This window comes from Sinocyclocheilus anshuiensis, unplaced genomic scaffold (genome assembly GCF_001515605.1).
Source record: "Sinocyclocheilus anshuiensis isolate Anshui unplaced genomic scaffold, SAMN03320099.WGS_v1.1 scaffold669, whole genome shotgun sequence".
In the NCBI taxonomy this organism is placed as follows: domain Eukaryota; kingdom Metazoa; phylum Chordata; class Actinopteri; order Cypriniformes; family Cyprinidae; genus Sinocyclocheilus; species Sinocyclocheilus anshuiensis.
In genome coordinates, this window is record NW_015536499.1 from 298,838 (window position 1) to 311,126 (window position 12,289).

The 12,289-nt window shown below is 36.5% G+C and overlaps 1 protein-coding gene across 4 annotated transcripts in view; it reads left to right on the forward strand.

Moving 5' to 3' along the window:
• wwox (WW domain containing oxidoreductase) overlaps positions 1–12,289 on the forward strand; it is a 278,900-nt gene that overhangs the window by 7,061 nt on the left and 259,550 nt on the right. For all 4 annotated transcript variants that reach the window (XM_016486570.1, XM_016486576.1, XM_016486586.1 and 1 more), the window contains one exon: positions 12,134–12,240. In XM_016486570.1, the coding sequence (XP_016342056.1) occupies positions 12,134–12,240 (107 nt within the window). The remainder of the gene's footprint in view (positions 1–12,133; positions 12,241–12,289) is intronic.

Genomic DNA, 12,289 nt, shown 5'->3' on the forward strand with positions numbered 1-12,289 from the left:
ATTTTTTTAATTTTAAATTATGCGCCAATTTGAGGAAAATGCATGAATCACATTTTATTTATTTATTTATTTTTTGTATAACAGCATTACTTACTGCATGTTAACCAACGCATCACGCTTTTTTATATATTTTTCATATTTTTACTGCACTGAAATCTGCGTAACGAGCTTGCAGGATTCCCTACCTAAGCATCTTACATAGACCTCCCATTGTCTCAGGTTATGTTTTTTTTTTTCTCAATAAGAACCATTTTATTCTTCCATGAAGTCACAAATAAATTAGATCAGATTAGAAATCTTTATTGTCCACACATGTGGAAATTCATCTTCGGCCCCACAAAAACCTATAGCACAAATACACTTGACTTCACAGTCCAATACAACAGACACACAAAACATACAGTACAAGAACGTCTTCCCCAAAGGATTACATGAGACATAAAATGAGTATATAGAAATTAGGCTAATAGTACTAAAACCAAATAGATAATAAATAAATAACTTAATAATAAATCATCAGTCATTTACTTGGATCCACTTTTCTCCATCCTGATGTACCTGGTGGGGCCGGTTTCATGTTTTGACGTGCGCTGGAGTCGGTGTTGTTCTCAGTTGAGCGTGTAGAGTGCGGTTATGTTTGTTGAGCAGGTGTAGCGCTGGAGTCGGCGGCTGGCTGCCGGTCTGTGATGGATGCTCTGTGGCGGTCACTGTGCTCTAACCTGACTCTGTTTGTCTTTCTGAGTCACAGCGCCGCAGACGTGGATGCATGTGTACATTTACGGGCTTCTATATTTATTCTGTTCCTATTTTCAGTTCATCGGTTCTTATGGATGAGGCAGGTAAACCAGTGAGGTCACTGTTATTCACTAGAGGCAACACTTTTTTTTGTGCTCTACCCCGTAATACAGTGAGAATTGTTTCAAGCTAGACAAAGAAAATATTTAAAGGTCTAGTGTGTATTTATTACATTTGTTGAAATATTTTCTTCTACCTTAAATAAGCTATTTCTCTGAGAAGGGTAAACGCTGTGGCTTTGATGCGCTTTCAGAGCGTTGCTTTGTTTGTTTTAGATTTCTGACCAGCCAGACACAGCAACACTTCCTTAACCAATAGCGCGAGTTTGGGGCGGGATTATCTTTTTTCTAGCCAATGGCAGATGGGGGGGGAGTGTTCAGGGAAACCGAACTTCTGAACGTTTGAAATTGAAGTCACATTTTCGCCTTTAAACCTAAAAGATGAAAACAAACATTCAAAACCCTGTCTGTCTATTTTTTATATGTGTGTTTAAAAAACTGATTAATGACATCAATCATTGTTCATATATTGTTTAAATGTGTTCTTTTCTCACAATTTTAGGACAAAAATTGAGAGATATTAACAATAAACCCCCCCTCTCAACCCTGTTGTACCCAGTGTTGTTATTGTTAACTAAAATTAAAATAAAATTTTTTTTTCAATTCGTCATTGAAATAAAGCTGAAATAAAATAAAATGTATTTGTTACATGAAAAGCTTTTACATAAAAGTATTGCCATGCCTGAACTAAAATAAGTCTAAAATTACTTAAACTAAACTGAAATAAAAATATAAATAAATAAATAAAAAAGGCTCAGAAATATATAAAAAAAAGAGATTAAAATTAAAACCGACAATATGAAAATAAAAGCTAATTCAAAAAATACTAACAATATAAATATTATACTAATACTAAAACAAGAATGGGTGTACAATAAATAATAATAATAATAATAATTTAAAATTATTATTTTTTAACAATACTTCTAAACATTTGAACCCCCCCATCTAGTGGTTTCTGATTTTTCTAATGAATACTATTCTCAGCATTATATCACATAGAAATGTAACGGGGGTTGAAAAATCTGGTCTAAACCAAGACACATTTTGTCCCCCTCTAAGAGCTCGCTGTAAAACTCATATCCTTGTTTTGTTTTGCAGAAAGCTCCATGTCAGAACAGGAAATAGAGTGCATAAGGTGGCACAGGGGATGAATAACAAGCTGTACTGACGGGAAATCTTCGGTTTTATGTGCCTTGATAAATTCCATGCCCGCTATGAATTTCCAGTTTAATTGAATTTTGATGGCAGTATGACTGTGTTTCTGTAGCCTCTCACCAGGGTCATGTTGCTGGGTCTCTCTCTCAGCTAAAGGTAGATAGCAAAGTAATTCTGTGGGTTTTCCTTCTTTAGATAAAGCGTGAAGTAGATGGTTTGCGGTGAACTGGTAGATCGAGGCAAATTTGTTCAGCATAACTGCTACTGAATTGATTCAGACATCTATAATATGGAGCTTATAATATGACAAAGCCGTTTGAATTTGTATTGTATAAATTTGAATTATTGACAAGTGGCATTTATCAAAACTGAATACTATGTGGCATTTAACATAGTTCAGAAATTGATTTTTTTAACTTGAATATTGAACATTTGAAATTTAACACAACTGAATTTTTTTATAGCAGAGTTTTATAGACATGTATTTTCAAAAAGCAAATTTTTTGTTCAGAATTCTTTGACTGCAAATATCCAGTTTTTAAAAATACAGTTTCAAGTTTTCAAGATGAAGAGGAAATTCTGAACATCAAATTCAACATTCTAAAATTCAATACGCAGAAATTCAGATAGAACAGAAAGTAGGTCAGAGGTAATCCACAGGGAAGAGCAGATGATCTCCCAAAAGTCAAACGAAGCATTTTGGCCAATTAGTAGTTTTCTGGCGTGAGCGTGCGGTTCAAGATCTACCTGATCATGAATCACCCAGAGGTATCCTAAGTGATTCTTAAACATTTATGGTTTATATTTATGTTAAGTTCGTATTCTCAGCATGTGATATTTGTCTTAGCCAGTGGTTCTCAACCTTTTTTACTCCAAGGCCCCCCTCCTCTCCAAATCAATACATACTTTGCAAAAATTTCACTGCAGATATTCTTTACAATTTGAAAGTACTTAAAAGTACGTAAACCTCAATTATACAGTAACTTTAACAAATAAGCACAAGTCAACCTGCCATACCAAACAAGACCACAGGAAGACGCCAAAGGACTGCATACACGGATCCATTCAGAATAACTAAACACACAATACAAATGAAAAATGAAACCAATCTGAATGATTGGAGACTCGGTGATCGTAAGGCGGTTCGATGTCATCAGTGAATAGTTCCTCTGTCAAAATAGGCGAATTTGAAGCGTTTGATGCCCATATGTAAACGCTTCTTCGGCGAGCATCCGTTATAAAAAACTTGCTGTACATTAATTTGGACAACTTCATGAATATAAAGAACTGTTCAAGCAGTATATGATGTTATAGTGATCTGTGCGCCATGAGCGCACATACATACTCGGTTTGTTTGCGCATCAATAATATTAACGGACACACGCCTAATGTATGACTCCTGTATGTCACTATAATAGTCTTTACTTTGACTACAGCCATCATCCATCAAGACTTTACTAGAGCAACACGACACTGGCTTGCTTTATATAAAGCCGAGAGCTGTTGTTTGCGTATTAAATGCTCATGCAGCGGTTGGGTGTTTTTAGTCGCTGTTCAGTCTGTATTTCACACAGCTCGATGAGAAACGGCTTCAGCTACTCTGAAACAGTTATGTATGACGCTTACATCGTGTCTAGACTGGACACGAGCAGTGAGACGCGTCGCGACAAAAGACAGCAGAACCTTCCCAACAGCAAACGGATTCCCCGTTCTATTTCTGACGTAGTCCAAGCTCGTTGCCATGGGCTCTTTGTCGCTTCAAGCAGTCACTTCCGTATAGACACGGTGTTGCACCGCGCCGCATCCAGTGGAATATCACTGATTATAATCAATGGGCTCTACTGTCTTTTTTGGTTTCGCTCGCGTCGTGTAGACACGGTGGCACGCTAATCACTTTCACACCAAATATACATTAAAACAAACACCAGAGACCGCTTAGACAAATTCTGAGAATGCTAACCTAACATATAGGCCTAAATATAAACCATAAATGTTTAAGAATCACTTAGGATACCTCTGGGTGATTCATGATCCGGTAGATCAACCTGATCTGAATGCCAGAAAACTACTAATTGGCCAAAATACTTCGTTTGACTTTTGGGAGATCATCTGCTCTTCCCTGTGGATTACCTCTGACCTACTTTCTGTACAATCTGAATTTCTGCTTATTGAATTTTAGAATGTTGAATTTGATGTTCAGAATTTCCCCTTCATCTTGAAAACTTGAAACTGTATTTTTAAAAACTGGATATTTGCAGTCAAAGAATTCAGAACAAAAAATTCGCTGTTTGAAAATACGTCTATAAAACTCTGCTATAAAAAAATGCAGTTGTGTTAAATTTAAAATGTTTAATATTCATGTAAAAAAAAATCAATTTCAGAACTTTTAAATGCCACATAGTATTCAGTTTTGATAAATGCCACTTGTCAATAATTCAAATTTATACAATACAAGTTCAAATAGTTTTGTCATATTATAAGCTCCATACTATAATAAGCACCCTTGTGCATCAAATGAACAGCAAATCTGACTTGCATATTTGCTTATTTTAGCAGTAAATTATATATCTCCACCCTCTTTGAAATATCATTGGTCCAAAATCTTTGCGTAACTGAACATTTAACATGAAATATATTCTGATTGGTTGTGATTGTCATAATGTGTGTAGCACTTTTGAATGAACCAAAAATAATATAAGAGGTTGTTTCATTTGTTAATGAACAAATTAAGCACATTTACCAAAAATTTTGAAAATGTAGTTTTGTATGAAATATTATAATTTATTTTGTTAAATATCTATCTAGCAATTGTAAATGTTCATATTTATAGGTTACGTTGTTTGTATGTTTTTATATAAAATTAATATTCAGGACACAATCTAGGACAAGAATGATACGTTTGAAACTTTCCCACAATTACGTAAGTACAAGAACAAGACAAAAGCTTTAGGTTCTTTCTTTTATTTTAGTTGCTCTTTAATCTGTTGTGTGCCTGTGGAGCCTGTTATTGATATTGAGTGTCAGAGGAAATAGAATCTGAGGCTTTTAATGTGCATTTCTTGTCTGTTTTTGATGAATCTGTTTATCGGCTCCGTAATGAACACCAGGTATGGTTGGTTAGTCAAATTATTGAGCATTATTAACCTTGGATGAAATTCACAAAGCACGGAAAAAACTGATGTAACATGCAAGAAAATTACAACTGGGGATAAAAGGTTCGATAATGATTACGATCTCAATACCACCCGGATGAGCGGCCAGAATGCATATATATGTTTAAGGCCTTTTACTGGCTTTTAAAGGAGGGAGGCTTTTTAAAATGGTCAGGAGGGCCTGAATGTGAACTCAAGTGGTTTATGGATCACTTCGCTTTTACTATTTTTCCAAGAGCGGAGATATTAAAGTTGCATGATGACTCTTTGCTCTCTCTCTTTAACAATGGCACTGTTGGAATGAATGGCTATCGGGGGCTGAGCCGGGAGGCTGGCGTGAGGGGTTGCCACGGGGACGGTGTGACCGTTGCAAACCTGCGGCATGATGAAAAATGACGTTGGGATTTAGCCGAGGCCACTTGGGGGTCAAAGACGGAGTACGTGAAGGAAGGGCGGCAAAGGGCAGCCGGGGGCAAAAGCAACGGGGGTAATAGAACGGCCTGAGGCTGCTCAGGTGGAACTCTGCTCCTCAGACTGCTGTAATTACAGACCATACATTTCACTTTGGGCCGTGACAACGTCTCCCCCAATCCCAAATGAAGATGGGGGGTTATTAATGGTGGAAATTAAGGCTCCCTGCACACTGACGGAAGCACCGCACTCCCCGTTTTAACCCCAAAATATATGTTTCACCTCACCTGCTGCTCTCTGGCTCCGCCCCCTTAGATGCTTCATGACCATATATGGTCATTAGGCCTGCCATTGGTCAGATAAACTGGTAGCCCCACCCCAAACTCACAAATATGTTGAGCCAGAAGTCAGCAAGTCGGATCAGTCAAATCACACAGCAATGCTTCGATGGCACCATAAGTGTCTTCAAGAAGTGGTATATTCACAAATATGTGCGTTCCCTGCCAGGCCATGTCATTCGCTGTTTTTTTAATTTTCAATTTTCTTCAAATTTCACATTTTGAGCTGTGGTGCTCATGTGGATGATTCAGGTTCGAGTCCAGTCTGCAACATCTTCCAATTCCATTTCCCTGTCACTTGCTGTGTCTCTTTCTGCAGGCTGTGCCCTCTGGAGTTCGCATTGGTCAGCTACATATTTCATTGAGGCTGCATCATTTTAGAAAATTAAGCATTATATTGAAAAGAAAGAAATGACAACAATTTATGCCTCACCAGGAATAACAGTCCATATGTTAGTAGTTCATTTTCTGAAATATGACAACTAATGTGACTTCTGGAGGGCACAGCCTTCAAAATGAGACATAGCTACTCTTTCCAACATTTTCTTGTCCTCACGTTGTAAATGTATAGCTGTCGCATCATCAAATGAAAAAAAAAAAAAAAGACTTTTGCTGATTACTTCCCCCATCTGCCATTGGTCAGATAAACTGGTAGCCCCACCTCAAACCCACAAATATGTTGAGCCAGAAATTGTCAAGTCGGATCTATCAACCAAACAGAGCAATGCTTTGATTGAACCATAGTATTTCTTTAAAAAGTGGTATTGGAAATAAAATGAGCTGGATTCGAACTTAGGACACCTACTTTAGCAACACTGCACAATATATTTACAAGTATGTGCACAAGGCTGCATTTCTTTGTGTTCTCTAATTCTTTAAGATCTACAGGGCAGAGCAATAGCGCAGTAGTTGGCACATGTGTTCCTTAAATTTTGAGCTGAGAGGATTCAGGTTCAATTCTGGCCTGCAACATTTCACAATCCCACTTTCACCCTCTTTTTTTCTCTTTCCACAGCAATTTGGTGCTTGTTTTTCACTATAAATCTGTCTAATAAAGCAGAGTAAGCCATAAAACAGCAATGCTTCTCTGATGAACAATTAACCACATTAACAAATGCACACTTTTTTTTTTAAATGTGTTGTTGTTGTTATTATTTAAAAATATAATCCATTTATGTAATCATATTTTGATATTTATTTTATATAGCCACATATTGCATTGTTAAACGCTGAGGAGATACTATATTCTAGATGCGGTATATTACTAGTATCTAGTGCAGGACAGAGCAATGGTGCATTGGTTGGCCAGTGTGTTCCTGAAATTTTCAGCTGTGGTGCTCATGTGGATGATTCAGGTTCAATTCTGGTCTGCAACATATGCAAATCCCACTTTCTCCCTCTTTTTTCTGTTCTGAACAATTTGATGTGCATTCTGCACTGTAAATCTGTCTAATAAAGCAGAAAAATCCATAAAACAACAATGGAGGGCATAAGTCCGAGTGATGAAAAAGAAAATCATCGAGAATCACGTGGGCTAATTAGAGCGTTAATCTGTCCGCTCTTTGTGTTTATCTTGGATTATTGCCCCTATCTTGGAAAATGCACATGTCCACTAGAGACCAGGATATGACCTGCAGAAGAACTGCAGAAAAACAATAAAACCATCAACTGACCCAGAGGTCATCTCTGGAACATCCCGTCTTCATGGCATCCACACAATGTGTTATGCTCCGAAGCGTGATCCTTAAGGTTAGAGGGTTTGTTCAGATCTCCGACTCTCAGTTTGAGGAACAGAATGCTTGCCTAAGCAAGCATCAGTAAAATTAAAAGGCAGTGATCATATAACTCTCTGACAGCCATCTTTCAATGCAATGTCATGCTAATTTAGCTGGATTTCTCCCCCAAAGCTGCAGGGTCTCTCTGCCTCTCTTTGATGAACGAGCAGAGTCATTACGTCCACATTAATGTCAAGCCCCTCTTATTTTCCATAAGTAATACATGGCGTGTTGCTGTTGTCATTAAACATGTTCTAATTTGTTCGCTATTACAAAAAACAACAGTGTTGATTAATTCACACTTCAAGCTGAACAACCACCACTATTTTTACAAGGTGACTGCGAGTTGCTCTTTTGATCAACGCTAATGCGACCCTTTTTTCATTAATTCGGCGATGAAAGCGGAGTGCTTAATTGTCATATTATGGATTTGCTAGTAAATCTGTATTTTGTTTGGTGGTTTGCTGGCAGGAAAAGCATTTAAATTCTCACATTTCTTGTTTGTATTTTGGTGTCTTTCTCGGGAAGGAAGCCCCTTGTGCAGATACACACAGCGTTCTCCATTACTCCTAATAAGGTGTCATAAAATTGAATTCCATGCTTGGTTTGTCAGAGAGGAGTTCTTATCCTACTCCAATTTTGAGTTTTAATGGGTAATACTCCTTAGCTCTCTCCTCACAATTAGGCCTCCTAGTTAGCTTTTAATGAAAATCAGATTAAAACATAATCTAATTAAAGTGCATTTTAATCCACGCTATCGTCCCGACTGTCTGTGGCTCAGAATCACGCCGGCACACTGTCAAACTCTGTTAGTTTGCATAGAAGAGGAAGGCCAGACTATCAATCAAGGGTATTTACATATGTATGTGTGTTGGAAGACTCGTATGAAGTGCATTTCCAATCGCATTCCCTTTAATTTTCTGGGTGAATCTCAGGAAGACATGCCGGGTCACATTCCACTTCAAAATCAGAAGAGTTTTTTATTTTTAAATTGTAATTTCCATGATGAAAATAAAGCCTATTTTTAGTAGCATTAAGATTTTTTGTAATACAATATTTGAGCACATTTTCACCTCCAAATTACTGTAAAGCTTCCATATTTTTGTTCTTTTGAGTATTTTTATTTATTTATTTATTCTCAATTCTTTTTCGTTTTATTGTCATGACAGTAATGTAATATCTTTCCTACCTCACAGTATTACTATCGTTCTATGGTTGATTAATTAATTTATTAATTTATTTATTTATGAAGAGTAGCATATGCAGTTACAGTGAGTTGCTTTGTCTTGTTAAATTTCTATGCTTTTACATAAATGAACAAATAAATAATTAATAAAATGCATGCATATATATATATATATATATATACACACACACACACATATACCTTAAAACAAAACAGTATTAAAGACATTAGACATGCTATCATGATGTATTAATATACTTAACAATATTTAACTGCAAAATTTGAAATGTATTTTTTATCTATTATAAAAGCATGCAAATCAAATTTAAGAAGACAAAGCAAGTCACAGTAAAGAATATACTGATGCCATTTCCTATGCTTATTCATAATAATTAAGTAAATCACATTACTGTAGTAAAATTTAGGCTTACTGTAATACATAAATTATTACATGTAATATTTTTCCTTTATCACAGTAAATTTCACTATAGTTCTGATTTATTTCTATAGAAGTGCAAAAGTCAAATTTAACAAAGACAAAGCAAAAATAGAATGCTTTTCTATTAGAAGTATTTATAGAACTGTAGAAATATTTACTTTAATACATGGGAAAAAAATATTTATGTATGTATGTCACGATGTGAAAAAAGTCAGGTCCAAATAATGGTCCTAAAAATAGGCTTTGTTGTCTTTATGCAAAATATGATTTCTTATTTATTTATTTTCATTTTGGAGTGGAATATAAGCCATAAATGTTCAGGTTTTATGAGATTCACACTCCTTTCCTGTGCATAAAAATAAAAAGGGCCAAACTCATTTAAAAATAATTGTTGGATTACTTTGGGAATGAATGGGACAGGCCTGCCATCATGAGTGAACTTCAGGGGAAAAAGTGAAGTGAAAAAAAACTCTGACATGCGTGCAAGTGTCACTCACAATCAGTGACAGCTGTCAACTTTCAGATCCACTGATATCCATAATTCCCAGCATTGGAGAGGGTTCACAGAGCGATGGAGTGATGCCTCTCTGTTTGAGCCGTGTTGGCCTGTCAAGTCTTTTCTGAGCCATGACAGTGTAATATGTTTTACAAGCAGAATGGCCAAGGGTTATTTCACAGTCAGAGAGAGCAGGCAGGCCAGCCAGTAAAGCGCCGCTGCACGGGGGAACAGCCATGCGGCGACGCAGCAGATTTAGTCCACCTGCTGCCTACTGCCACACTTAGACGAACGTTTGAGCTGCCGAGTGTCAAGGGAAAAGCGCAAAGGCCAATTTATTTCTGTCTTTGTGTCTGGTTTACATTAATAGGAGATTACGACAAAAGTAGCTTGCAAAGAGAGACCATATCTGTTAGCGTTTTCAGACAGTTTACTGTAATTAAACTCCGGTTTTAATGAGCAAATGCGGCCAGCAGAAAGACAAACATGCATATGAGGATTATGGGTTAAAAAAAGCCACAAAGCTCAAATGTCTTGTCGACAGGACAGCAGTTTCCTTCACCCTGGTGTTGTGGGATGCTGCAAATTTAGAGGTTTGACCTTTGTGTCCCTCGTATGATGGCAAAATAGACCGTTCGCCCCATCTAAAATTCCCTCTGATTTGTAAAAACTTGATTATTAATGTCAGACCTGCAAACTTGAGCCATTGTTTTGAACTTGAGGCTTTTTCTCGCAGTATCTATTCTAAGACACGTGTACCTTTATGACTAGTGCCCACTCCGGGTAATAAAGTGCTGATGCCAGCTTAAAAGAAACTTTAAACACACTTGGTGTAATCAAGGCACAATGCAAAACGGCAGGTCAGCAAAACCAGCCAAAACAATACCCCAAGTCCCCCCTAAATATAACCTTTTTCGGTGCAGCAAATGTTTTGTGTTTCTGCCTTCCCGTACCTCGTATATTTAGATCATTGTTTCTACCTTTCGGGTTTGACTGACCCATTTAGGGTGGTGATTTTGAAAATTAATTTGAGAAACTGATGTGAGGCAACCATCAGAGCAATTTCTAAATGAGGCCAAAATATCTCTAAATGCTTTATGATGGAGCGTATTATCACATAAGTGCTTTAAGATCATGGGTTTTGCAAAGAAGTTGTTTTCCAGTACAAGCAAAAAAAAAATTAAAATTAAAAGCAAAATTGCATGAGATATTAAGACCTGTTTTCAGAGAGTATATATTTATTTACCCCTATATTTTTTTTCATTTAGAATATAAATCTAAGTATTTGGTGAGGCTTATGTTTCAAGAGAGAAGAATGATAATTTGCTAATGAGGTAAAAAAACAATTTAAGTTACAGTATATATATTTTTAGAATAATTCATAATCTTACACGGTTTTGCTTTTCAAGTAAATCATTCCAATCTTACGAGAATAGGGAAGTCCACACTACAACTCTAACGATATCAGCACAGAAGAACGAAAGCTTTGGAGTCACTCTCAGAACAATTTTTTTTTTTTTCAGCTAATGAAAATAAATAAATAAAACTAATCAGAATCCACACAAATTTAAAGTGGCAGATGACAAAAAGGTTGGTGTGGATGCTAATATAGTTATAATTATAGTCATCTTTATAGTTCTTGATCTTGGTGTGAATGGGTCTTAACAGTAGCGCTCCATTTGTTAATGCTGCAATAACTTAAGAACACATGTTCAGTGGAATTGCATTGGGCAAACATCCGTGTTTTTCTAAAATATGTTTCTGGCCATAATTATCTGCTCTTTTATATCTAGAACTTCTGCTAAACATCCTTAATTTAGGCGGGGGGAAATGCTGCTCTTGTAGAAGACTATTAATGTCTGAAATCAAACTTAAAATCTCAAAAGTCTCCTGCTTTACGAGTAAATATTTAGATTTTTTTAAACTGGGAAAAGACAAATACAGATTTATAAAAAATATTTTATCGGTGTAAATGTCTTTACGATAGACATTTTTCTTTTCTGTCATAGAGGTGCCTCAAGGTGTTGTCCTGGGTCTGGTTTCATTTCATTATCATTACTGAAGCTATTGGAGTTTCTGTGCTTTAATTTTATAATTTTTGTCACTTGAAAATGGACTTCATTGAGGATCTTGTATAAGAGCCTTTGGCTTTATATCTGATGGAAAATTATTCCAAGATATAGATCCCATCCGTTTGCTTGGATTCAGCTGCCGCAAATAACAGCAAGAGCAGTACGAAGTTATCAGAGTCAAGTGACTTATCTCAATCATTTTATTTCTCTTTTCCACAATCCTTTTTCTACCCACCCACACCCTATCTGCAGGTTTTGAGACCGCCCGATCTTTCGCTCTTCATGGTGCACATGTGATCTTAGCGTGCCGAAATCAAAGTCGTGCCATTAAAGCAGTGAGTCTGATCACAGACGAATGGGTGAGTAAGAACACACACACACACACACACACACACACACACACACACA